At 39.2% G+C, this 27306-nt stretch overlaps 1 protein-coding gene across 8 annotated transcripts; it reads right to left on the bottom strand.

Moving 5' to 3' along the window:
• Positions 1-461: 461 nt before the first annotated feature.
• Positions 462-27105, bottom strand: LOC107227843. 8 transcript variants are annotated; one of them, XM_046733094.1, is made up of 17 exons: positions 26850-27105; positions 21812-21992; positions 19292-19358; positions 18174-18238; positions 10230-17776; positions 9956-10086; positions 8956-9726; positions 8752-8869; positions 8504-8634; positions 8273-8416; positions 6725-8116; positions 6213-6631; positions 5781-6014; positions 4540-5493; positions 4299-4428; positions 3720-4083; positions 462-3272 (listed from the first exon to the last, which is right to left on the bottom strand). In XM_046733094.1, exons 2-17 carry the CDS (start codon positions 21967-21969, stop codon positions 1480-1482), a joined length of 14418 nt encoding a protein of 4805 aa, XP_046589050.1. In that variant the 5' UTR covers positions 21970-21992; positions 26850-27105; the 3' UTR covers positions 462-1479. The 8 variants fall into 8 exon arrangements, with proteins under 8 accessions (XP_046589050.1, XP_046589052.1, XP_046589051.1 ...); XM_046733096.1 differs by lacking the exon at positions 26850-27105 and having other exon boundaries at positions 4540-5281; positions 5357-5493; positions 21812-26309; XM_046733095.1 differs by lacking the exon at positions 26850-27105 and adding an exon at positions 24906-26308.
• Between the last annotated feature and the right edge of the window lie 201 nt (positions 27106-27306).

Here is a 27306-nt window from a genome sequence, read left to right on the forward strand (position 1 = left end):
TGAACGAATTTATCGGATTTTTGATTACTTCAAAGCCATTTGAAATGAAACACAGCATTTGTTCACAATTTTATTATGCTTTGTTTATGGTTTCTTATAGAAATTATCGTTGGAAAATTGATAAAAAGTATTGATTTTTGGTGCAACAAATTCTTCAACAAAGCTGCATGTTTGCTAAGAACTTAGATCAATTTATGGCAGTTTTTGAAAATTTTCCGAAACTGGAGATTTTTCAGACAGTTTGGTCAAACTCCTTTGCACTTTTATTCCAATAATTTTTTGATTTTTAACAACACATCCATTTTATTACGATTTTTTATGTAATCACATGGTTTCACTACTATGTGTACAACTGACGTTGAACATGCAAGGTATGCAAAGTTTGATATTTTCTGATACTCATTCCAAAGTTATTTTGGCCTCGGCTAAAACTAATTTTAACACAGATTATTTATGCATAATTATAAAAATCAAAAATATTTATTCACGTTTTTATGATACAGTGTATATACAGTTCCTAAGGTCTAAGCCTAGTTCTAAGCTTCCGGACACTTCTCAGTCTTGTCTTTCAAAAACCAACTATCCCCTAATCTTCTGCTCCATATGAATGAAAAAAAAAGAGGAAAATTCATGTAAAAATGAAATATCAGGAATATTAAGTGGCAAAAACGAAATTTGAATTAAAATGAAACTTCAACGATATATCGACATTGTATGCAATGACATGAACTTGTAGTTTCATGGATGAAACAAAGCTGTGCATATCGCATTTAATTAGTTTTAGATACTTCGTAAAACTTAAAAGCTTTTTTTTCAATACACAAGTCGTGATTGTATTTAATTTCCTACTAGAACTGCAAGTCGTCAATAAGTTTCTCGGAGTAGCTTTAGAAGATTGGCAATTTAATTGCCAAGAAACCTCAAAGTTCAATAATGAAACCAAATTTAGAGATTTGCTTATGTATATAGTTATATTAATAATTTGTCCCACTGAACTTTTTTCATGAATTTCTTCATAATAATAAAGTTAAATCAAGCATGATACGGTGCATAAATCATGTCATATATAACTTTTTCACTGCAAGACTTCGTTCACTGCACATAAAATGATTCATTAGTTAGTTATCGTTGTTTATCGTACAAACCGACATTTTATGTGCATAAATGCTTGACAATAGTCATTTGGTGATATGGAAATACTGAATGTGGATATACACTTAATGGGAATAATAATATTTCATGGGAAATGCTGCCACAACATAAATTCACTATTATACAAAATAAAAAGAATATGCAAGCTGCGATAGTTCCTGCTATTAGACATTGAGATTGATGATCTTGTTGAGGATTTTGTACTAAAGACAAGTAATGTGTACATGAAAAACTATAGTGATTCAGAAAAATATAACCATGATTTGTTGTATCAATGGATCCTCGACATGTATCAAACTGTGTAATCGTTACTGGACAAAAACTCTTTTATGTACGATGTGAAAATAGTGCTGAACTTTTAAGATCTTGCCTAAGATCTTTCACCATTACTCTGGGATTTATGTTCATCAACTGACCAAGTGTCGCACAGTTTACCTTCATCTGATGTCCACCTACTGACATATATGTACTCAGACTAGCCAAGCTGATCGGTGGGCTGGTGACGCGATAGTAAGAAAATCCAGCAGGACTTCTCATTGGATTTCTATCACTGTTCGGAGAGCTTGCTCCTAAATGGTCTCTGCTAGAATTGACCAGAAAGCTTGATGAATGCCTTGTTAACGTTTTAGTAGATTTTCGCGCAACGCATCGCATTTTGTTAGGCGAAAATTGAACACGTGATGGTGGCTTTGCTGTTGACTTCTTAGCAACAGCATGCTTCTTAGGCTCAGTTCCGACTTTCGTTTCTCCGGTCATAGTCGTACTCATGACCCACTGCTTGGGCTTACTCCATTTAACTTTGGACATCATGCTCGTAACGAGTGAATCGTAGTTGGATATACTGTCTATTTTCAATTCCAATCCTGGATGAAACTCAGCGTTGTGCGCTGCTACTAGGTTTTGGCTGGCAAACGCTGCGTTGCAATATTTACACGTTAAAAAGTTCACATGCTTCACGACGTGCTTTTGCATACCCCCAATGGATACGGAGGTGAAGGAGCACTCGGGGCAACTGTATCCCCTGTGTTGCTCTTCGTATTCTTGTTTCTTAAAATGCAAAGGCAAATGCGAGTGGAACATGTCTTGGTGATGATTCATTTTTTCCTCTGTTTCGCAAAATTCATTGCACCACTGGCAAGTCCAACCTTGCTCTGCCATGTCATCTAGTTTGATAAACCGGGGCGGTAGATGACTGTGCTTCCGACGTATGTGGACTCTCAGTGTTGCTTTGACTCCCTTCTTGTCACAATAGCTGCATTGTAAAAGATTTTGAGGTGAGCTCTGCAGTGGCATGCACATCGTTTTGTACTTGAATGGCAAACCAGTTTTCCATTTTGAAGGATCATTTTCATCTTTTCGTTCCTTATGTATCATTTTCCAGTGACTTCTAACAGTATCTAGTGAACTACTATGCAAGCTACAATAAAAGCAGCAAAAGATAAGTTTTTCCGATGTATCGCCAGCTAAAGGAACTTGTTCTTCTTCAACATCGTCACTGTATTCTTCGATCCTACTCTTTTTTTCGTCACTCAGTACCGGGCTTCGATTGGACGGACCAGCCGTTGAGAGTTCTTCAACTTTAAATGGTGCATGCGGGTGGCTGACTTTCCAATGCTGCCAAACGTCGGTATCAGCAGATCCGCTAAATGCACAATGGCCACATTTTATAGTACTCTTATTTGCGTGCATGCGCATGTGCGCTTTAAAACCTGTCAAATTCAGTGCACTGAAACCACACAAATCGCATACATCGCGACAAGCGGTTCTATCTGTATCATCCTTTAATTTATTCAGATCGGCTGCACTTGATTGACGTTTGCGTTTTTTCGTTTTGCCGGAACAAACCAAACCATATTCCTTTTCCCAAAACTCTTTAGTTAATTCAGGACCCCCAGCTGCAGGATTATGAATAATTTTGACCGGTAAATCAGGATGCTTGGCAGTAATGTGTTGGCGCATCAACACTTCAGAATTGGTACTTCTATCGCAATATGGACAAAGGAAATCCAGACGTTTCAGATGAGCCACTTGTACATGCAGTTTGAATCCTCGTAGCCTGGCAAACCTCATGTTACAATGTTTGCATAATAGAGTTTTTTCTCCGTCTTTGCTATCTCGAGCTGCAACGTAAAAAAATTTATTGTCATATCAATTATTTGTTAATTGTCGCCCCACTTGTTCCGAGCTAATGATTAATTCACTTGTCTACGTGATATTTCAGTTTCCAACATTTTTGGCACAGTAATTATCATTGAAAGAAGATAAGAGAAATTCAAAGTGTTGGAACATTTTCTTAATTGTCATTGAAAATATCGGGTTGGAAGTCTCAAGACTTCAGTACAAGATGGAGCAAATTTGTGAAATTAGAACTTTCCAAAAAAAAGTAGCACTTTAAAACGGTGTGCGGTTACGTAAGTAACTGCACAACCAGTGTGACATAAATATCAGTTTCCCTCTTCCCTCATGTGTTGATACTTGTTACCTTTATGCCACACATTCTGTTCATAACACAATGTGGTAAGTATTAAATTATCTAACATTAAAATAATAGTAATAATAAACCTTACATTTGGTAGATGTTGTTTTTTCCTTTTGTACTTCAGCTTCTTCTAAATTATCATCTTTCAGATCAATGACAAGATCGTTGTTATCTCTACTATCCTCATCGTCGACATCTGCCTCCATATTGGCATCAATGGAACTATCTTGCAATTTACTAATAGCATGTGTCAAGTCAAAAGTTTTCGAAGTATCATCAGTTGCTTTTATTACTGTTTGTACAGAGGGGTTAATTTCTTTCGCTGACTTCTTGAACTGTCTAGATACTTGAGAAGGCCCAGATGGAGTAAGTTTATCGACTTTTGTTTTTGAACTAGATTTTTTCGTTATTCCTTTAATAATACTTGTTTGTCTTTGCAATAGAGTTGTTACCTGAAAAGTGTAAATTATGATGTATTGACGGATATTCCTAATAAGCTACTGCAAAACAATTTAGTCAGGATGTCTTTGCGATATGCAATGCAATATAAAATTTTTTTCATCTTAATCATCTACCAACAAGCTCCTTGATTTTGCATATAACATTTCTGGTAAATTGTGAGTATACAAAGAAAAAAAAGACTGGCTACAGTAACTTATACACTCACCCACTCCTCAATTGAATTATCAGGGGTAAGCATTTCATGGTCTGGCTCTTCGCCAGGATGTTGTTTAGTAAAATGTTTGACTAGCGTGTGACGATTTACAGACAAAAAACCACAAGCTCTGCAATGCCATCTGTAAGAATCATGCTACGTTGAAGATTTTTCATTTTCATCAGCATTGTACAATACCTTATATTGTAAATTGATTTATTAGTTGGATAACAAGATATTTAATGCCACTTACTTTTTGTACTTCAATTCTCGGTAGAGATGATCCCTTAAATCATGCTTATACCTCGTCTCAAAATAGTTGCAGAGTGTGCACACGTACAAGGTACCATTTGGTTTTCCGTAAGGGCCAAACTGGCCCATTTCAGAGTCACTCAATTCGCTAAAGTCTTCTGAAATGCTAGTGTCAGTCACCGGATTTTCCAAGCTCTCGGGTAGTTTATCATCTTCAGTTTTATCTAACAATCGTAATTTGTCAACAGCACGAATCTTGCTCACTCGTTCGTTAATTGGGCTATTTGGTTCTGTTCCTTTCTTTATTTCAGTGGTTTTGGCTGTTATTATTTTAACTTTTTCATCACTAGATTTCCCTATTTCACTGGCAGTCGATTTACTGGGTTTCAACTTTGCCTGTTTGCCTATAATATCACTTCCTTCACTCTTGCGCTTGGCGCTTTTGACAGGAGAATCAGTTGCAGCTGCAGCTTCTTCGTCCTCTAGAAGGATACCCCGAATGTGTCTTATTCTGGGCATGTCGCGCCTCCACAGAGGCGTTGTGTCAAATGGTTCGTCAGTTGTGCCTTGATCTGTCATCTCCCCGATTTTTTTCAGACCACCTTTAAGTTTCTGGTAGATCATATCATATTTTATTTGAGGCTCCTCGGGGTGTCTCGAAACAAAGTGTTGTTCAATATTAATTTTCCCAGTTGTCTTGTAACTGCACTCGCCGCACTTAAACTGAGACCGTTCTTCATGTTCTGTCGACGCATGTGAAATCATTTCATTTTTATATATGCACTTATAATCGCACAAGTTGCACTTCCAGTGATTACCATCGCGATCCGGACCTTCATCTTCCACTTCATCCTGTACGTTCTGAGTAGTTTCAACGCTTTCCGGTTCTCTGATTACTTTCACGAACGGCCGTTTATCCCCGTGCTTGTCTGAAAGATGTCTCTCCACAACGTGCCTGTTTACAAATTTAAAACTATTACACGACATAGAATTTACTTATTAAGAATTGAAAGTTGTTGAAACATCTGACAAATTTATCTGTGCCTGGAAGGATTGAGATAGGTTTCCAAGGACCCATGTAGCAAAATATACATCAGTAAGACGTTTGTAATAACATGCCGTTTGCGTCAAATGATCTTCAGAGATGATCTGACGTCCACAATATAAATTTGACATATATTTCTTTGCAAAACATCCCGGTAAGCAAGCATAACTGAGTCAAATTTGCCACGCTGTACAAACCTGTGATAATGGTGGTGATTACAATGAGAGCATTTATATAATCTAGTGTCGTGCATTTTCAAGTGAATCCCCATCTTGTCTATCCCTATGTTTTGGGTCTCTTGTCCTGGCTGGGGTGACGAGCAGTGAGGGCAGCGGAAATATGGTTCGTCTGAATGTAGGGCTTTTAGATGACAGCGTAACATCGTGTCGTCAACTGTCAGGTAATTGCATTCAGCAACGCCGCACACATATCTAGGGTGAAATTCAAATTTAGGTAATTGTGATGACACCAACATGCATTCGAATTTCATTTATCAAAGTGCGTCTTCCTGTAGATCCTTAGTGTAACAAGATCCCTCCAAAGCAGATTGTGGAAAAAAAATTTTGCGGTGCACATGCCAGAACTAACACTGTAATTTCAGTTTCGATAACGGCAGTGAAGAAACATACCTTTTGTGTTCTGGTACAAACTGAGGCAAAGATGCATCATCGGTATTCTCTTTGCTCACGTCGCGCGATTTGCTGCCCATTCGCCCATTCTGATGCGAACTGCTAGCCAAGTTGACCATCTTATCAAACATTCTTTCCTTTTTATCCAAACATGGTACTGGATTCACAGGACCAGATTCAGGTACACTTTCATCCTTAGCATGAAGTTGCAGGTGTCGAATCATGTTTGTTCTTACTTTAGTTCTATATGGACAAACTGCGCACATCACTTCTCGATTATAAATAGCTTGGCGTGGCAGGGACTCTATTTCATCAGGATTAAAGGATAGCTTTTCAACATCTATGGATTTCTCGTTTTCCTTATCTGACACTTTTGTGGGTGTTCGTTTTTTCCCCCTCCCTTTCTCTGTTGCTCCACGCTGAAATAAAATGACACCTGTTTTATAATCATACCTAAGAAATGTATATTTCAAACACGAATAAACAAACTCTTGGATTGCATTCATACTAACTATTGGTTGGACAACAAAGAGGCCATCGGTTGATGGGTTCTTGGGGTCTGCAGGCACTAATTTGTTAGAAGCGAATTTATGTTTAGACTTCATGTGAGACATAGCTTGATACGGCATTGTGCATCTCATTGAACACAATGAGCATCCAAAGCGTTTGAGGCTGTGTGTCTTCAAATGTTCCAGCAAAAATCCCACTTTAACAAAACGTTTCTTGCAGTGCGCACAAATTAGGGATTTAATGTCATTATCGGCTGTGCAAGTTGATAGGTGGCATTTTAACAGCTCTGGTGTATCCGAATTGAAGCTACAATTGTAGTTTCCACATTTGTACAAGTCGCTGCCGGTGAACCCTGTATCTTTTATATCATCTAAAGTAAGCAGCTGCCTAACTGCGTTGGAAGTTGTTTCCAAGTTAGTATTCGGAGTAATGTTCAGATTTGTATCATTGCTATTACTTTCCATAACAGATTGTGTTTCCTCAGTTTTATCACTGGTTGTTGCGGTACTTGTTGATATCTGAGAATGCGTTTTAGCATTTTCAGTCGTTTTAACTTCAGGTTTGCTGGATTTTGTTACAGTCTGCGTGTTGTCTTCCAATATTTCTATATCGCTATCGTCTGAGGGTTCTGCTTTCTTTTCAGTTGAATCTATGGCTATTGGCGATGAATCAGAATATCCATCATGCGCAAAATTATTGAAGCTGTCAGAACGTTTGACACCCTTATCTCTCACTAATTGTTCGAGGGAATTTGAATGTGTGTTTAAACTCAATGGATCTGTTGCATTCTCAATAGTTAATAACGTTTTCCTCAAATCAGATTCTTCAACTAATTTTTGCGAGTTACCAACATCTGGACAGCCATCACTGTCATTATTGGCAGAATATTCAAATGATAAACAAGTTTTGAGCCTGTGCTCCTGGGATTGCCCTAACGACGAATTGCTGATTGACTTGTCAATGTGTGACTTATCTGGTAGAAGTTCTATATTTAGCGGTATACAATACTCGTTCGGGTCATCTACCTCGGGAATAGATATCCTATTGTCAAGACTTTCATCCTCATTGGTGTCCTGTATAGTGTAACGTGACATTGCTGGTGTTCCTGTAGCGTTACTCTGGGTCTCACCACTTTCAGAAATTTGAGAAAACAAATTTCTCTTTAATAAGCTTATGTTGACTCCTCTGTCCGAACTGCTCAGGAATATCTCTGTCGGCGATGTGCTGCTGGAATTTTTTGAAGTACTTTGGTCATCATTTTGAGATTGAGGTTTTGCCAGTTGCCAACATTCCTCAGGGATTTCTTCAATGTTGGTTACAAGATCTGTATACTTAAAATCGTCTTCCACGTTTTTTACTATCAATTGATCAATCACATTTTGTTCCTTTGTTGCCTGTGGCGAAGAGAAAACACTTAGAGTTATTTTACAAAATCCAATAAACCTTTACTTGCCGCAACAGCAAATATTACCAAGACTTGGTAATAATCTGAAGCTTAAGTTAAAAAATGTCTATGGTTACTATTCATACATTTTTTCTTATCAATTTACCTGTGACATAAGGTTTCTTTCAATGACATGTGGTGGTAGATTACAGTGAACGTTGCTAAGATGATTATGCAGCTCCCACAACATGTCAGACCCATTGACACAGTACATGCATTGATATTTGTATATTCCATGGATTTTGTAGTGCTGTGGAAGACGAATATTAGGTAAAATAGGTAATAACAGTTGAAAAATGTCAAGTAAATTATTCAGAATGTAATCGGGAAATCTTACAGACACAAGCTGCTCTGGTTTCAAACTTGTTTGAGCACACAAGTGGCATTTGTATATCGAGAGTAGTGGACCATGTTTTGTTTTCAAATGTGAAATAAACTTCTCAGGAATGTAAAAACTCTTCCAACATTCTGAAATTCGAATTTGTCACTATAGTGCTGTCTATTCTAAAGAAAGAATATTTGATATTTGGGTGCTTTTTAGGTATTTCTGCAAGTTACATATAAACTATAAGTAGGATAATTCACCTTGTTGGCATATAAATGGTTTTACACATTCACTACGATCCATGCGTTCATCAGGTATTTTATCGTGAATCGCCTTGCCTTGCAACACAGTTATAACCTGACTTGGATGACTGACGGCCTGAAAATCACGTCAAGTTATATGTCACTATAGCAAATAATGTACACCAGTCTCTCTGGTTAATTTTTAATAATACAACGTCGTACCTGATGTAGTTCTACATAAGATTGAGTTACAGCTCTGTAAAAGCAAAATCTGCATTGATACCGGCAGTGCGCATGTCGATTTATCAAATGCGCTTCCATTGCATCCCAATCATCTAAAACTGTACAACAATAAGCGCAGTTTTGATATCCGAAAGGTCGAATCGCTTTTTCTTTGACACAGACACTCTCGTGTTCGTTGCAATGCTTTTTGAAGTACTCTAACGAGCTTGTTGTATAAGTACAGTCACGTGCCATACACTTGAACATGTGACACAATTTCGCAGGCGTCAACATCAACTGATAAGCTTCTGGTGATTTAAGTTTTATAGCAATTGATTGCGCCACGCATTCCTTGTGCTTGAGCAATGTTGCTGTTCTTGTGAGCTTGATTATTTTGTAATTTGGTTTCACAGGGACTTGAACACTTCCAGCTGGTTTTACTTGTGTGGCTATTGTGGCTGTGCCAGTTGTTTTCACAATTTTTGGCATAAAAACTGACTTCTTTAGGTGCGTGTTGTTTTGAAGTTTTGAAGTAGATTGTACTGGTACAATATTGGTTACGACTTGCTTGTTCGAGGTTTGAGAAGTAGATGGGAGACTTTTCAGTGGAATTATTTTTAAGGGTTCCCCAGTGTTGTTCATGGTGTTCATAAGCCGTTGATTTAAAACAGACCTATTTCCCACTTTCTGTAGAATAATTGGGCTCTTTTTCAATATTGATATCCTGGGTTTCACGGGCGACGTTTCAACAGCTTTTCTTATATCGCTGATCTAAATAAAAAATAGAAATAAAGACTTTAGCTGACTAAAACTATCCCGACAGTGCTAAATTATATACAACTAATAAACGGCAAGACTTCAACAGATATTGATCAGATATTTCACTGAATATTGGGCATACAGTTTTAACTTCTACATATTCGCCAAACAATGTGTATGGAAAAATTATTAAAATTAAAAACAACTGACCTACAAACTTGATATTATAGGGATTACTTACTATAGAACTTTCATCCTCTGCATCATCCCCTGTTGGAGCAAGACTGACAACATTTTCTATTCGTAAAAACGAGCATTCTTCTTCTGTGTCTGTCTGTAGAACATCCACTCCCAAGTCCGAAGCACTGCCTTCTGGTGTAAAATATTACGGGATTATGAAACGGTATGATAATGTACACGGAAAAGCTGCCTTAATACATTCATAGTGCTAATTAAAAAAAAACCTTAACGTTGCTGCAAAGACATTCTATAACAACGGAATTTTATTTTCGTACCAGTGCTGGATAATTGATTTTCTTCGTGAGCCTCGACTGGATTTGAAGGCACAGAAAGTTTGTCACCGCTCAGTCGTCGTATCCTAATCAAAGTCTTTGGTGGACTCGAGTCATCTGATGGTTCGAGCTTGGCTTCTTTAGGCTTAGTAAACTGGTTATTCCAGAGTTCTTTAATATGGGATAATGGTACAACATCAGGTGCTTCCGGAATGATCTTTTCATCATTCACCTGGTCAACGTTCATCTGCTCGTCATCTGTAGCTTGACTAGACATACCAGTCTTTGCGCTCTGTAGCTGAGCTGCAAGTCTCTGGATTGTGATAGCCATGAGACCTCTGGCGGAAGCATTATTATCAGTTGCAGTTTCCTTCAGTAACGAGTTGACATCTTGCGATATCTGATTCTCTGACTGCTCGTTGCTAGAATCTGACTCAAAAGGTACAAATGTACTTGTCATTTCGACGTCACTTGTCTCCGTATCACTACCAAAATCTGGCAACGTATCATCAAAGGATACCAGCGGATCTTTTGGCTTTGATTCTGAATTGTTTGAACCATTCAAGTTATCTTGAAGGCTCAAACCTTCTTCGCAATTCATCGAGATGTTCAAATTTGAATCAGGTACAAGCGTTATTTGATTGAAGGAATTTTCATCTATATTCAATTTGGACGGTTTTTTGTCACAAAGATTTTCTTCCACATCTGATTGAAATAAATTTATGTCCGAGCACGGCTGGGATTTGTCTGGCAAACTCATAAGTGGATCACGACTATTTCTCTCTATTGCATTCGGTTCCTTATCTACTTGAGAATTTGTATCCATTTTGACTTTCAGCTTATCGATTATCGACAGAGATTTATTTATTCCATCTTTGTTGACTTTAATCCCAATATTTTCGACGATCTCCTGCATCTTTTTTTTCCTTTGTAATTGAATCTCATGCTCTTTAATTGCTACTTCCGGCGGACATACAAAGACACTCAAGTTTCCACCAACAGTTGACGTTTCGTTTTCTTGCTGTGGCAAAACAAATGCTGTTTCCATACTTTCATTGATTCCAATTTTTTCAACAACTAATGCTTTCTTGCCTGCTGCGTTATCCACTTCTTTTTCACTATTTTCAGCATCAGTTGGTACTTGCAAGCAAGTGCTTTCTTCAGTAATTTTTATTTCAGTATTCACATTGGCTATGGAAATTTTTTTTTGTGGACTGTCAGTACCTGTCATCGGAACTCGTTGTATGTCCGTTGCATTCTCAATAATTTCTATAATTTCATCTGTCTGGTCTAACACTTCTGTGACTGTCACACTAGTTTTTTCAGGAGTCGATACATTATCATTTCCCACCATATTGTCCTTGAACATTATAGTGGAGTCAATCTTGGTACTAGATCCTGCATTAACTCTTTTTGACATATTTATTTCAACGATTTTCGCAGTGGAATTGTAACGATGCTTTGTGAGTAAATGTTTTTCAATGTTGCACTTCTTTAGTTGTACAAAATTGCATAGCGAACAAATGTAACCGTTTACGGCATCTTCCTCAGGTATACTATCTTCAATGATTGCCACCGAAACATTGTCCGCAAATTTACGACACACCTTATAGTAATGGGATTTAAGAGAGGATTTCGCAACAGTTTGGTATGGGCAGCTGACACATTTAAATCTATATTCTCCGGTATGACCAGTACAATGTTCATAAAACGCTTCTTTTGCAAGTTCCTTTGTATCTGTTGTACAAAAAAGGCAGAATCTACAATTATATTCGAACTTTTCATTGCAACACGACTTTAGACCAGCTCTTCTCATATCACTGTTACTCGATTCTTCAATAGCTACTTTTGCGTCGGATTGCGGGAGTCTTGAAATCAGAACTTCATCTTCAGGATGATTTAATTTATAATGATGAACAATATTTTTACCCGTAAATGTGCACAACATACACTTATACCTCTCTTGGCCTGTCCATGCATGCTCGAGTAACTTTTCAGCTTCTGAACTGCTTAGATCCTCAAACGTGTTGACTTGGTCAATACTGTATACTTCATTACCAGTGATATGCTCAATGTCGGCTGGCTCACCATCGTCTGTGCTTTGTTTTTTATCTGGAATGTTCATGTTTTTACACCCTCTTACTTCAGAATTTGAGTTGACAGAGTCTGTGCCTGGCACACTTTGTTGAAAGGTAACGTCATCATTATCCAAAGTATCATTGTTTCGAGATAGATTTGAGTTTCCTGGTTCTTGCGACGCGTCTAGAGATTCAACAATATTCACAGTTTTGTCATTCAGATCAGCTTCTAATGCTGGAATTTCAGGAGATATTGAAGCGGATGTTTTCTTCTTTTTCCTTTTCTTCTTAGATAGAATACCCAATTGCCAGTTGAACTTTTTCTTTTTTCGCTTTGTGACACCTTTTTTGATTCCTTCAGTATCACAAATACTTTCATCCAATTCTTCATCCGCATCTGCATCACTTTCTTTCTCAATTTCCTCTGTGACTTTTTCTGTAGCAGGTTTAGCAGTTAGCCCGATCAAAATGTTACTCAGCAATTCTTCATTTGTATCTTGTTGACCTTTGGTTGTATTTTTGGTATTCGAACTTTTGGTATTCCTTCTACTGAGTGTGCTACTACCAGACATGGAGATGTCTGACAGAACGCTACCTTCGTCAGTCAACGACATTGCATCGTCAACTTTATCTTCGGTGGTTTTGGCAGACTTGTCGTTTTTAGATCTTTGATTGTGCGTTTCAGTGGTTTGCATGCGAGTTTTTCTTCTAGATACTCTTAGACTTACAACTACTTCGGGCTCAGGTCGAGATTCAGGTTCTGGATGGAGGGATATATCGACGGCTGCAGCCAGGTCGGACACATCAATGCCAAAACTTTCATCTGAAGAACTTTCGAACATTATCTTGGAAGAGTCAATTCTACTGGGTTCCGTTTTTTCAACTATTACTCTCGGGATACGTTTGCTACGTCGTAACATCACTTCCCGCGATTCCTCAAACTTTTCCGCGTCTAGAGATTGCGAAGCTTCGGACTTTTGCGGCGATTCGCTTGGCTCTGTTACTGTTGTTGCCTCTGATTGCGAACTATAGAGAGACTTGAGACTCTCGGACGGCGTTAACGAGTTTATCAGTGGTTCATCGTCCTCGCTATCCGAAGACTCTATATACTGCCTTGAAATGACTTTCGAAACCCGTTTGGAAGTTCGTTTTTGTAAACCGAGATGCGACCCTTTGGTAGCTTCTGGTTGCGAAGCTTTAGAAGCTTTATACTTGTTACGATTATTCTGATCGAAATCATTTGCTTTTAACTGGTCCGCAAAATCTGTTTCATCAGTTTCGGAATTAATGGTATGTTTGCTACCGGATTTACGTGTTTTCTTATCGGCCGCGTCGCTAGAACTGTTCGGAAGCGTTGGTACAGTTGAGTTCAAATTTCCGTTCCCTTCTTTGATCAATCTGCACATTCGATGTCCAGTTGCAGTAACAACTCCTTCACTTATAAACATTTCTCTTATATCTTCCTGTAACATTTCCAACGAATTTCTTCTCTTATTCTTTATTTTTGCCGGCACCTTTTCCTTAACTTTTTCATTTTCGTCAAGTGGCTGCGGATTGTCTTTGGGTAAATTTGATTCGGCCAGCTTGCTGTCCACAGGGTTTTCGGTAGCTGATTCTTTTTTCTTTGAACCTTTCCCTCGTTTTTTATAGCCCCTCTTTTTCTTTGGCGTTGAAATTGCCAACTGTTCAACTGCAGTTGTGGCATTAGAAACTTTCTCATCTTCGTCGGAATTTTTCGATTTCTCCACAATATCGAGTTTAGATTCTGATGCAGTGTCATTATCATTTTGACTGCTAGCATTAAGTTTGCTCTCCTGCTCAATGTCGGCAATTTTTGTTGGATCATTGGTATTCTGTTCATTCAACGTATCTTTGAGCAAACCTAATCTATCTGCTAATGATTCTTCGTCCGAACTATCTGAAAAAATTACACGCCTTTTCTTTCTTACTTGCAACTTTCTTGATTCCATGACTTTTTCTGTGCTTGAGCTACTGCTTTCAGAGTCTGACTCGATAATTTTTTTAATCTTTTTCATTTTCTTTGAATGAAGAGCTTCGCCTAGTTTGTGTAATAATTTCGCTTGGTCAAAAAGTTGTTTTCCCTGGCCAAATTCAAAGGATTTTCTAATTAAAGCTTCGATCCATTCTTTGGTTACTTCTTCTTTCGGCTTAGATGTGTCTGATTGTTTTGGAGGGTCAATACTATCCAATTGTTGGACAGAATCGATTATGGGATGTACTTGAGTAGAAGTAACCACAGCGTCGTGAACATCGTCTCCAATTGGCGAAACAACTTTGTTATTTATAGCATCGTGAACTTTATTATCGTCCAGTTGTTCAGGTTTCGAGATATGTACAGCCAATGCGCTTGCCGCATCATCCGTTCTTCCACTTTCCTCTTTCGCCTTTCGCGTAATTTGATCGCCTTCATTCTTCTCATCTTTAGCATTTTGCTGACTTGTTACAGGTAATTGTTCGTGCATTACAGAAGAACTGATCTCTGATACTTTTACTTCAATGATGGCAGTTTCAATTTTTGGCGGAGGAGGTGGAGGATCGGGCCGTTTGATTTTCGGAATTTTAAACTTTTGGAGGCCATAACCTTGTCCAGTCTTAGCTTTAGTATCAATAACGCCATACAGACATTCAAGTGGGGAGTGTAACTTGTCTTTCAACATTTTATCGCTCTCCTTATCTTCAGCTTCAGATTCTCTGCGATTTTTCGCTTCCATTAATTTCTGGTTCTTATTTTTCTCCTTTCCTCTCGGTTGTATTCCATTCGGGCTGCTCTTTCTGCTTCCCTTTGTTTCAGAAATACGTCTTCTCGGATCTCTGTCACCGGATGATCCCACGACGTCTTTGACCGAATCGACTACATTGAATGCGTCTTTTATCAATCGAGGGTCTCTAACCGTTGTAGCCGCTACAGTCTCTTTGGGTATAACTGGACTCGGCGGTTTCTGCTCGGTTCGCATGCGAGGATCTCTTTCGGAAACTCTGTTATCTTTGTTCAACCGAACTCGATTATCCCTCTCATTATGGCCGTCGCGTTCCCACTCTGTTCTTCGAGAATCGCGTATGAACCCGCATCTGGAATCGCCTCTACCACCCCTGTCGTTGTAGTAACGCTCCCTTCCTCGTCCACGCCGGTTCCAGTCATTGTCATTCCGCTCTCTGTCCCGACTCCAAAGCGACGAAGGAGTGCTAGGCCTGGTGTAAGGTGCGGACGTTCCTGGTCTACAGGCTGGTCCGTCATTTCCGGACCTGCCACGAGCGGAATCGCCGTCCCTTCTGTATCCAACATCGCTAACCCTGGTCGTTGACGAGTCCCAGGTGTGTCGCGGTTGAGAAATGTCCGATGGCCTGTCGTACGACGCGTCATAGGATCGGTTCTCCATTCTGGTATTCCGATATTGCGGCCCAGTCGGATAGGCGGACGGTGAAAGCAAGGGCGGTATCACGGACGTTGGACCGGGCGTTTCTTCTCTGAATCCGCCTTCGGCGTGCAGACCACGGTTTGTTTCTTGCGGTCGAGATGCCGGATTGATCATCGGTCTGATCGGTGGCGGGTGGGGATTGAACTGCGGTATTCTAGATTCGGGGTCATTCATTTGGTGAAAATCGGGGGTCATTCCTGGAGGACAGTTTGACCCCATTTGCCACATATCTTGATGGAAATTTGTATTGTTTTGGTTGCGTTGGTAAGTGTTGGAGGGTGCTTGTGTGGGCGGGGGACGAATATTTCCACTGTAATTTGGCCCCGAACCCCATTGGGGAGAGTTAGTAAACTCAGGGGCCATGGGTGAAGGTAGTAACGGGTTTCTTTTCGTCATTGTTCCCGTGTTCCTATTGAAGTAGTCGACGTTTTCTCGCCTGTACTCGTCATTCCTGCCAAGCGTACATGCTGCATCAGCGGACAGAACATTTGACTGACTGCGTCTCTGGTAAAGCGGTGCATTCCTTATGCTTTCGTCAGTCTTTGAGCCCGGGTCCATATTATTCCGAAGATTTGGGTATGTCATGTTTCCTACTTGCTCCTCCGTTGGTCGAGACAGATTACCAGAAACTACATTCATGTCTTTAGCGTCATCTCCACATTCTCTTTCTTGCAAATCTCTAAATTGCCGCGGGTGTCGCTCGTAATTATCCGCATAGCGGTGTTCCTTTTCATTTTCCTTCTCTATCATTGTATTTTGCATCGGAGATGGCGGAAGATTCCTATGATCGACAGGTTTATCTGCGCTCAATAGGCTCGGAGATAATAGCGGCTGTGATATTCTAGGTGGTGAAGGTGTTACTTTGGTATCACCAGCTTTGGAAGTTTCGGGTCTCGAACTTGACGAGGAAATCGAATGCTTATGAGGTAAGCATCTTCGAGCAGTTAATTTAACAATATGTTTATCTATTTCTTCCCATCTCCTTTCACTTTCTCTGTCGATGTCTTCTTGAGTTAACACGAAACTATTCGGAACTTTCGATACTTCGCTGCCTTCCTTCAGATTTCTTCTTTGATTTCTACCTGCCAGCGTTTCCATTTTACTTTTACCGACATCATCTATCCCAGAGTTCTTTGAAGTCTTGGATTTTGCATCGTTAGCCGCAATATCTTTGTTATGTTGATCTTTTTTTCCGCAATCACTTTCCTCGCACAGTAATTCGGCTAGATCCTCTATAGAAAGCGGTGGTTCAGTAAGTACCGACGGCGGTGAGACCAGTAACGGTGTAGAAGGTTTCGGGCTTAACTTTGGTTGATTAATACAGTCTTTTTGGCGCGGCGATGTAATTTTTAGTCTTGGAAATAATATATCTGGATCGGGAGACTTGAGTCGAACTTCTGGTACATTTACTGGGGATTGTGACCTTCTATCAGAATGCATCGTACCGGCGCTCGTACTACCGTGCCTACTCTTATCAAAAGTTGGCATAATTCTCCGCAATCCTCCCAAGGAAGGAGCAGGTATAGCCGGTATATGGCGAGGCGCCATTGGTACATGGGGTCTACCCTCCGGAATGACTTTTTGTGGTAAATTATCGCAAACTAATTTCGCAGCAGTAGCTACATCGGTTCCTGGCGCAATCACAGATTGCCATGTGTTTCTACGCGATTTGTTAATTTGATTCTCTGACTCCTCGAGCATATCCCACTCAGAGAAAGGATCATTGCTATCCGACCCGCAGTTATTTGAATTGTGATTCGTAGAATTTTGGTTATTTTTACATTCGGCTTTACGCTCAGTGGGAATGATAATTGGGATTGTTACTGGTATGTTTTCACATTGATCGGGACTGGCAGGTTTACTGTCACATTTACAGGTGCTTGCTTCATCACTTCGCTCGGTCGGTATAATAATAGGAGTCGATTTTGGCATATGTTCAGGGCTGCCAGTTGGACTGGGGCTTGCCGGTGTTTCATTTTCCAACATTTTTTCTTGAGAAGGCTCAGCTAACTTGGTCTTAGCCGTGTCCTTTGAACTGCAAAAAAATTTCTCATCATTCTTCCATTTTACTCTACAAATGTATATTAATAATACATTTACAGTACGGTGTCATAATAATGTGAGGCTTAAAATTAAATTCTTACTTGTTCAATATAATTAAAACATAAAGTCTTTTATGTTGAACAATGTTCACGGAAATATGTAACATTCTTTCAAATAAGTGCAAATTGTGTAAAATTCTGTTTTACTGCAGTAGTAATTATGAAAGTGATGCACTGGCATTATTAAAAATATGATGTAGGAATCAATTTTTCATAGGACTAGACTGCTCTTTTGAAGTTTTATTTAGTAAACCGAAGTTGAGAATCCTCCATCGAATTTAACATATTCGATTAAAAGATGCTGGTTTGTCAATCTATGATACGACTTACCTTGCGTTTTGCGTAGAGTTTTCTCCAGATTTTTTGTGCAGGGGATTAATGCCTGCCGTATTGCCCTAGAATCCGCGTAAGATTAGTGATAATAAACATAGAATGGCATTAATGCGATACGTATTTGGCTCTAAGAAGTATGAGATGGGAACGGGCGAAATAAAACAGTGCAGATTATTAAACAATAAACTTAATTACTCGTCAATATGAATCCGCACACAAAAATGTCCGCCTTTTTTTCAACATGAAATGGCGGTAAATACGTATTCCACGTATATCCATTCCTACTTTCTCGACAAATACACAGTCAAATTCCAATACCCGCATACATTTATAGTATCATTTCGGTTTTCGTCACGAAATCAATAATACGGTCTCCTTCTTCGCCATCAGCCAAAATGAAGTTTTGAAAACGAACACTACCCGCCACGGCGTAATAAACACAAGTTGCACACATATACGAGGAAGTTAGCGTAGACAATTTGCTGAAATGAAAGACATAATGTCGAAATGCAAGAGGTTCCTGACGTGTTTGCAATAATTCGACTTTGACTGCAATCAAATCATCAATATATATATTATATTTCAGCTTCGACAAATTAGTGAAAGCTGATGAGATTGAAGTTGGTTACGATAACCTAATGATGTATGTTCAGGAAAAATTGTCATTCCGCATTTTCAGGAGGGTCTGAAACTCAATAAACTGTTATAAAACAAAAACAATCTCACGTTCTAAAAACTCAACACATTCAGAGTCATTGCCAAGTTGCAAGCTGATGACTCTTTTTCAATCTTTCATTATGTTAACGTTACTAACTTCAACGTAAAAACTGAAAAATGTCCACGAAATTCACTCGTAGATGTGTACATATATGTGATATGTATTGCCTGAAGTTCATTCTTGAAGTATGATGCTACACTTTTCGTTGCACTTGAACTGGTGAAGTAATAACAAATATTCGTGTTTCCGCATACACAATAATTATCGAAATCAAGTTACAAGACGGCACATCATTATGAATAGATTTGATAGTTTAAATGCACGTAATCCACGTAGGAAAATATCGTATTATAGGTACAGTGTGGCATATAATGAAGATACAAACAATTGTAGGTACCTTTTCTACTTTATTGTGTAGCTTCTGCAGGACATCCTCGCATCTCTGTAAAGTTTCGATCCTCAACCTGTATAACGAGGATATTCAATAGTTAATGTTTACCCAAACACATAAAAATGGATAATGATGCATGATTCATGGGTGTTGCGTCTGTTAATCAAACATCTCTTTTTAAGATTTCGACGTCACAGTACGAAGCACGGTACATTATCATTTCTTAGTATAACATGTATATCATTTCAATTGAACAGAATTGAATTCTGTTGAATCCTGAGAAACCATCCATACAGAAATTGTATAACTAAAAAATAAATGGTTTCAATAGTTACTGAGCCAAAACTCGTTAATTAATTTTCAAAACACGGCAAAGAAAAAAACCTGGATATGTCCAAAACATGGGACTATTACGTATGGTCTTCTTAGCCGAGCCATCATAAGGAATTGGCAATAGATCAATAGATTGGAAACACCCATCGCATAATTTTAGAGGTAAGGAAGAAAAGTTTATTTCACGGTTATTTGACAGCGTAATATTTAAGGTAACCCATGTACTCTAATTATATACTATAGACTCAAGAATTCACAAATTTAAATTCATCTTCGAAAATATGTATGAAATGTTGCTGAGACCTGATTTCCCTAGTAGTTTCTTTCGGCTTTACCAGTCCGCGGTACGATCAATATATCGCAAGTATAGAAATACAAACACGCGGGAGAGATAATTAAAGTCGTGATCAAAGCTCCAAGCACCGAACCCTACGTGACTTTTGTCTCGCATTAACGGTCCTTATTCTGGCAAAAATCATTGACCAGTTTAGCGTTTGAATAATAAGATGAAAGATCAATTAACTACGAACGCAGAAGACACACATCGTAACACTCCTTTCAATAGAGTAGTGCAGAAAACGTAATTTAAGACGTGGAAATCATTGCTTTAATTTCATATGAAAATGCAGCCTCTCGCGAAACACAAGTCAGAGGGTATTTTAAGAAGACCGTCAACAGAGTGCAGACGAACGGCTGTTCCCACAACGTCTTTGACAATATGTAAATCGTATAGATCAGCTGTTCGCACGCGAGTAGGACAGACACTCCCTCCCGGCTTGAAGCTGCTCACTCTGTTTCACATTGCCCTAATACAATCTGACCGAACCCAACCAAAATGGAACACACCTAGCACAACCTCGCTCTTACCCTTCTCATCGCTTTAAGCATCCCCCTATTCCGAACACTGTTATAACGGAGCAGGTAAAGAAAAACTGGCCGTCAACTGCACCTGCGCAAGAAAACTAATCGGACAAACTACAATAATTGTAATTGCTGAGAAGGCGGTGACTGCAGGAAGCAGCTACAGTATAGCTGAAAAACCGCTCTTCCACGAATGTCTTACGTCTCAGGAACTTCGAATGATGAAATAGATGTTAGATATCGAGCCAATGTCAATTTCCATACTAGTAAATGAAACCACTGTGACAGAAGAAATGTGAGGGATGCTCAGTGGAATTATTCGAATGAAAGTAAGTATATTTTCACGAATGAGACGTAATATAAAACAAAAAATTACGATGGATGTATCAGAAATTTGTGATCGTCACCTATGGTTGAGACAAGGCAAGGTCAACTTCGCATGTTACTATGCGTATACACTGGTTGGATGTACATACGTAATTACGATAGTATGAGTGCATCAACTGGGTTTTGTGATAACTCACAACGTCAGGTGTGAAAATATTATAACTGTGCACAATAGATGCATAAGTACTGAAAACAGTGAAAGAAGATGCTACACACAGCCGGCAAAGTAATGTTACAGATACTGAAATAAAAAACAAAAAAAAAAAACAACGCAAAAGAAAATAGAAGAGAAAAAATAATAAATTTAAAACAATAAAGTAAAATACAAAGTTTACTTGAAAGTTGGAGCGGACGAAAAGTAACAAATACATATTGATCGCAGTCAGCCTCATACGTCAGTCTTGCCCAATAAACTGCAAGAAAGTATTTGCCTTTTGCACAATTTCCCGTATTAAGTACCTCTTTAATGGGATTCACTTCGATATAGTACCAAATTCCGTTATGCGAAGATTTAACCTCGCGATTGCATACATAGACTGTTGTAACGGCGTATGTATTTATTCGCATTGATTTAGCTTAGTCGTATATTTACTGACCAAACCAGGAGCGCATCGTGATGTAGATATAACGTGGATTTTCCCTATATAAACCCGATGACGAAAGAACGCCGGAAAACGGGATTTTATAATTCAAGAAGTCAGTCGACGGAATGATGACAAGAAGGACAAAGGGATATGATACATTCTTGTTCTCGATGCCACGTCTTGGATTCTCATTTTGTTGCTTTCTCTTAGTACCGGATGTCGCCACGATTGGCCAATCGTTGTACCGCGACCAATCTTCAGTCAGTTGCAGTTAATTTTGTCACTCATCACTCGTAATTGCATATAATGTAGGTATAGTGATAGGTATACTGGACCCCTTGATGACGAGGATGTGACGTACTTTCTTTTGCTGTTGGACAGGATCCCATGTAGACTTTGCATCTTCTGCAACTGGGCTTCCCTTGACTTATCCTTGACCTTCTGGAGCCTCTCAATCATCGCCTCCAAGAACGGAATGTATTTTTGCATCTCCGCAAACTTCTTGTCGTATGCGTCCATGATGACTTCGTTGTTTGGATTACCTAGGTCCACAATTAAATCGTTTATCGTTTCCATCTATAATCAATATTCTTGGACGTCTTCTTGCGACGTTATCTTCAAGGGAAGTGGGGATTGAATGTCCTAAGTATACTGTTCTTGCAGTACCAGTCCTATGCCAAATAGGCGCGATTAACACCACCGACTTTTCACATGCTCATTCTAGAACTTTGGTTGTTTTCAATTCTCTACGGCTATGAGTAATCCTTTTTCGAATCGCGACTCTTTGAAATAAGACAGGTCTACGAAGCGATAAAGGTGGCAGCAGGCGCCTTAACAATACTGCCGAGTATATGCTTAGTCAATTAACTGCAGCAATCAGTTAAGTAGTCGAAATGGCTAGAGCAGGATGGTTTTTTGATGAGGGCTACTGGATCGTGCTTCATTATTCATGCCATTCTATAGTCATTATCTATACATACAAATGATTGAATTATCGAGTGACAATTTTGCAGGGTTGAATTCACAGTATGGATTTTGGCAAAGAAATTTTCAATTGGGTGAAAAGTACACGTATTTAAAGTAAAATATTAAGTAGGCGAAACATTGTTCAAAGTATACTGAACAAGCATTGCGTAGGTCCTGCTGCGGCGTTGTGTTAATTAATTTTTATATCTTTTCTAGTTTATATTAAGCATGCACATGCAGCCCTGTCACCTAGTAGATAGTAGGTGCGTTGTACAACCTTTCCAACCAACATGCAAAACTTATGTGCTAGAGGAGGGTTCATTTCATGAGGACTCTGTGAATGAGAAGGACTTGTTTCCTGGCGTATGAATATCTATATGCTTAATACAAATATGTATATATACTTTACAGCTCTAAATAATATGAATTACGAGATACAATATTTCAATTCTGTGGCTGCTCAAAGAGTGGAGTCCTGTTCTCTGTACTTCAACAAGTAGTTTGATTTTTTTTCTTTCATTCTTTGTATGGATTCAATTAGAATGAGCCACGTCAGTGAACAAAATTAGTCATGTACAAGTATGGTCTAAACTTTAATACACATAATCACTTTGAGTAACACAAAGCGAAACCGTTTCAAAAGATATTCATGGTATGTGGTACCGAGGCATATATGTGTATTGACCGTTATCTACGTGTTCCCGATGTTGCCGGAAGTGAAACACATACACGTACAGTGGGTTCTTGAATTCGCATAGGTTGATTCATATCAGAATGTATAATATTACATTTATCGTTTTCTGCATCGCATTACATCTAGCTGTTTATCTTTTTCTATCTACACAGTATCAATCTCGTCCGCGCAATATGTACACGGCAAACGCAGTTCGACCTCGTACGTTGGATGGGTGCAAAAAATGTGACTTGTTTCGAATTCAAAACATATTCGACAGTTTACCAAGTCTCTTACACGATGGTTTCCATCAACAATTATCTGATGATATGTCTATGGATCGACTAACTGGACAATTCACGGAAACTTTGAAGAACAAATTTAATTTTTTTATATAAGTAATAATATAAATTACGAAACATTTGACAAACCACTGCTCTCAGATCCACCGCAGTGTCTTTCCTAATCTCGCAGACTATCAATGCGAATATACCATTTACCGCCGTTGATATATCATAAGGATCGCTTTAGTCACGTAACCGTTTGAAGCTTACACATAGTGCACTAGCTTTACGCATCACTAAATTAGAATTTTTTTAAAATAGATTAAGCAAAAAGTACTTCATATTTCCATTTTCATAACGTGAAAAACAGATCCGGTCGATCAGGCAATGATTGAAGCTGAGAAAAGCAAAGGCTGAGGGGATCACTATTTCACACGCGATCAGATAAAGAAAATACTTATAGTCCATACTGCAATTGTGTGATGTAACGCCACGCATTCCTGGACATCAGACATTTGTAAGGTAGACTGAATTAAAGTCAGCGGATTGTTTGCTGATTCGTATCGTTGCTTTCAACGTTTCCCGAGGTTGTGCGCATGTATCGATACATCACGGAATAACGCATACGCAACCAAAAACAGACATTTTCAGTACGTACGGAAATGAAGTACAGACAAGGAGCATTTAGCCTAGCGGTAATCTACTAGCAAGAGAAAATTACGCGAAGAAACTGGACATGTTGCGAATAACTTGATGATTGAAACAATTACATTTCGCCGGAACCTCACAAAATTAATCCGTAGCACCCAATGATTAATCACTCTTGTACTTTTCAGTGTACACGCCGACTCCGAAATGTTTGGCGTTTAATATTTTGTATTTTCGGATTTTCTCAACGTTTTCATAATTCAATTGAGTTTAAAATGATCTATGTAGCGTTGTGCAATTTACATTGCCAGTTTGGATCCAGAGGTACTAATTTCTTATTTGAGTACCACTGTTTTAGCACACGCGAGTCACACTCACGCAAGAGGTCAATGAGCTCCACTGGACGTTAAAACTGCTCCATATACATATATGTACACACGTAGGAACGCACGTACGCACACACACGCACACACACACACACACATATGTGTGTATATATACATTTGTGCATGTGCATACACAAGTTTTCCATCCAACTCACCGAGGTATACACATATTTATGCTCATTTTTTCATTTCTAATATCATCAGATAGCTTCGCATATATAATATATCCTGGCAGTCATTCACTAGTACGCTGCACTACTAGAGAGGTGTTGTGTCAAAGAGAATGGCCCACGCCACGCCGTACAACCATAAGCAAGACAGCTCTATACCCGAGAAAAAAAAAACACTCCACTACACCATTTCTGTGCCTAAAATAATTTTTATAACGGTGTAGGGTCGGTATTATTTGCAGAGACCCATATAGATCGGTGTGTCCCTGGTTTATGGTATAATTATTGCATAGTACGCGTGTATCTATACCGGCACATGTATACGTACCAGATCACAATTATTTAACCTATCACAAGGGCAATCGACTCCTACGAGATCGCGTTATTTTCGAAGCACATTTTGACGAAAAACTTATGCGTTTGTTGGCTTCCGACGGATGTTAGGGCGACAAGCGTATTATGGTAGATGGCGGCTGAATCGTCGCCAACCGTTAGCCTCGGCGACAGTGCTCGGCGAGCAAGCGATATCTCTATACGCCACACGGTAAGTCTGGTTGAGTCCGGTTGATCACGGTTATGCGGATCCTAGGGTTGTAGGTGCGCTACTACACTCCTTCTTGTATCGTCTGTCTCCCGCACTCAACGAAAGTAACCATGACAGCTCGATTCTGAGACTGGGAAGATCCGAAATGCGAAGAGGAAATCCACTCTTGATTTTGAGGCTTTGCCTATCCGAGACGGAGCTGGCGTGGATCGTACTTTGCAGAGTCTGGGCTCAGGCGCGCTCCAGGACTAGTTGAAGCAGGGTTTCCCCCTCCCTAAACGGGGTCGAGGCCTGTTTGAACAGTGTTGCCAACCCTTCGATTCTTAACTCATTTCCACTGATAATACGTTGTACTTTCCCATCGGCGTGACTCGGTTCGCAAACTCGCTACCCTCGTCGAAATTTATATTGTAATTACCCTCTGTGGTATTACGTCTGTGAGAAACGACAGTTCATGCGACAATTCGTTGAAACAAAACTTGGTCATTCCTGTCCCTCATGACAACCACCTTTGATTACTATGCATTCGAATGTTTTTTTTTTTAAACTGGAAGTGTGTAGAGTTACAATATGCCGTAGTATTATTAGATTTAACGCAGATTTTATGATTCGTATAACATTACTTAAAAGGAAAGGATACAGGGACCTTGTGAGAATTGATCACTCGGCTGACGACAATCATGACGCTTCTCTATTATTATTCGCTGATGATTCGAGATATGTTTGAACAAATGTTAGGTAGGAGTAGAAAAGAAAAAAAACATATCAAATATGGTAACGTGTGGGGCCCGAGATGCCATTTTATCATTACAGAATGAACTACGCCTGAACAAACAATGACTCCGACACAATTTCTCCAGGCCCTGCAAGCCACGCATCTCTCTATGGACCACTTTATCCGCCATTACGCTTATCGTCTGAAAATGTAATCCGAAACCAAAAATAGTCGATTGAACGCAACAACATTTTTCAGAATCGATTGCACCACACGTTTTGAATACCAGAAAAAACTGCAGTAAAGCGCATGAATAGTTATAACTGAACTACGGATTATCCAAATGCGAAATAAATAACGCACGGTTAAAAACCAGTAAAGGATACTCTAGTCACGATCGTACTAATTGAATGCACTGCCGTATCCTAATTACGAAAGAGATTCTATAGACGTTGTAACATGATCAAACGAAATATGGCTTTGTGAACTGTTACTTATACAAATGTCACAGTATGCATGAAACCGATATGCAACAATATACCTATATACGTATGTTATATACACATGTAGAGTTCCGCCACACTCTCTCAATGGTAGTATAGAATGCTCTAGAGTAAAGATAATTGGTTCGAGCTATGACATAACGCAAAACGGTAAAGAATGAGAAGTCTGTTGAAAATCATACTTTATGATGGAGAAGTTTCTAATCCGTGCTAACAAGTACAGAATAGCCGCTGAAAGTCCCTCTATCAAATAGAATAGTTATTCACACATTTTTGCGACAGGAAAAATTACTCTAAAGAATAAGTCTAAGGCAATTCATGTACCACGTAGTGTTTCTGTGGATGTGGCCTGGTCGTAAACGTTGCAACGATGCATGTACGTGGTTCAAATAATGAGACTAATTGAAGAGACACGAGGCTCGCAACAGAAATATCAATTTTCTATGTTTTGACCTGAAGCAATAATTCCCTCTTAAAAGTTCGAAGGAATGATACAATCGTCATATTTACCATAAATTTTAAGAGATCGAGGTACAGGTTGACGATACTGCGCGTAGCTAATTAATCACCACAGGTCACTTTCGAAATAACACTTTTGTCCTGGGATACGTGAACAACGATAAATTAATGATGGCTGACCGACTAAACTCGGATTTACGATGCAAAGATCGCAAGGGATGACGGAACCTCGGACAAATATGGAGGAGTGGCAGGGACGAAACTTCTGTATTCAATAGTACGAACACGACGCTATGGCCGCTCCTCCCTGCTTTCGTAAATGTCCGCGGTAGTCACTGTAGTACTAAACTAGGCTGATTCAGCCGAAGACTGCCCACCGTAACTGAAACGACGTGTAACATACGTTGTATTGGTAAATATACCGGGCCAGAATTTCCTCAAAGCAACGCTTGATTATCCAACTTGAGTTTTGATCGAGATTCTCTGTACGCCGTTGCACTGTCAATCT

Source organism: Neodiprion lecontei, chromosome 2 (assembly GCF_021901455.1).
Source record: "Neodiprion lecontei isolate iyNeoLeco1 chromosome 2, iyNeoLeco1.1, whole genome shotgun sequence".
In the NCBI taxonomy this organism is placed as follows: domain Eukaryota; kingdom Metazoa; phylum Arthropoda; class Insecta; order Hymenoptera; family Diprionidae; genus Neodiprion; species Neodiprion lecontei.

What these genes read in the sequence shown, in the direction of transcription:
- LOC107227843 (XM_046733092.1), bottom strand. Translation starts at nt 22,026, where the DNA reads ATGGAAACGATAAACGATTTAATTGTGGACCTAGGTAATCCAAACAAC. An exon ending in AAAGAAACCTTATGTCACAG is followed by an intron (nt 8,117 to 8,272) that starts GTAAATTGATAA and finishes TCTTCGCCACAG; the next exon opens with GCAACAAAGGAACAAAATGT. An exon ending in TCTTTGTTGTCCAACCAATA is followed by an intron (nt 6,632 to 6,724) that starts GTTAGTATGAAT and finishes ATTTTATTTCAG; the next exon opens with CGTGGAGCAACAGAGAAAGG.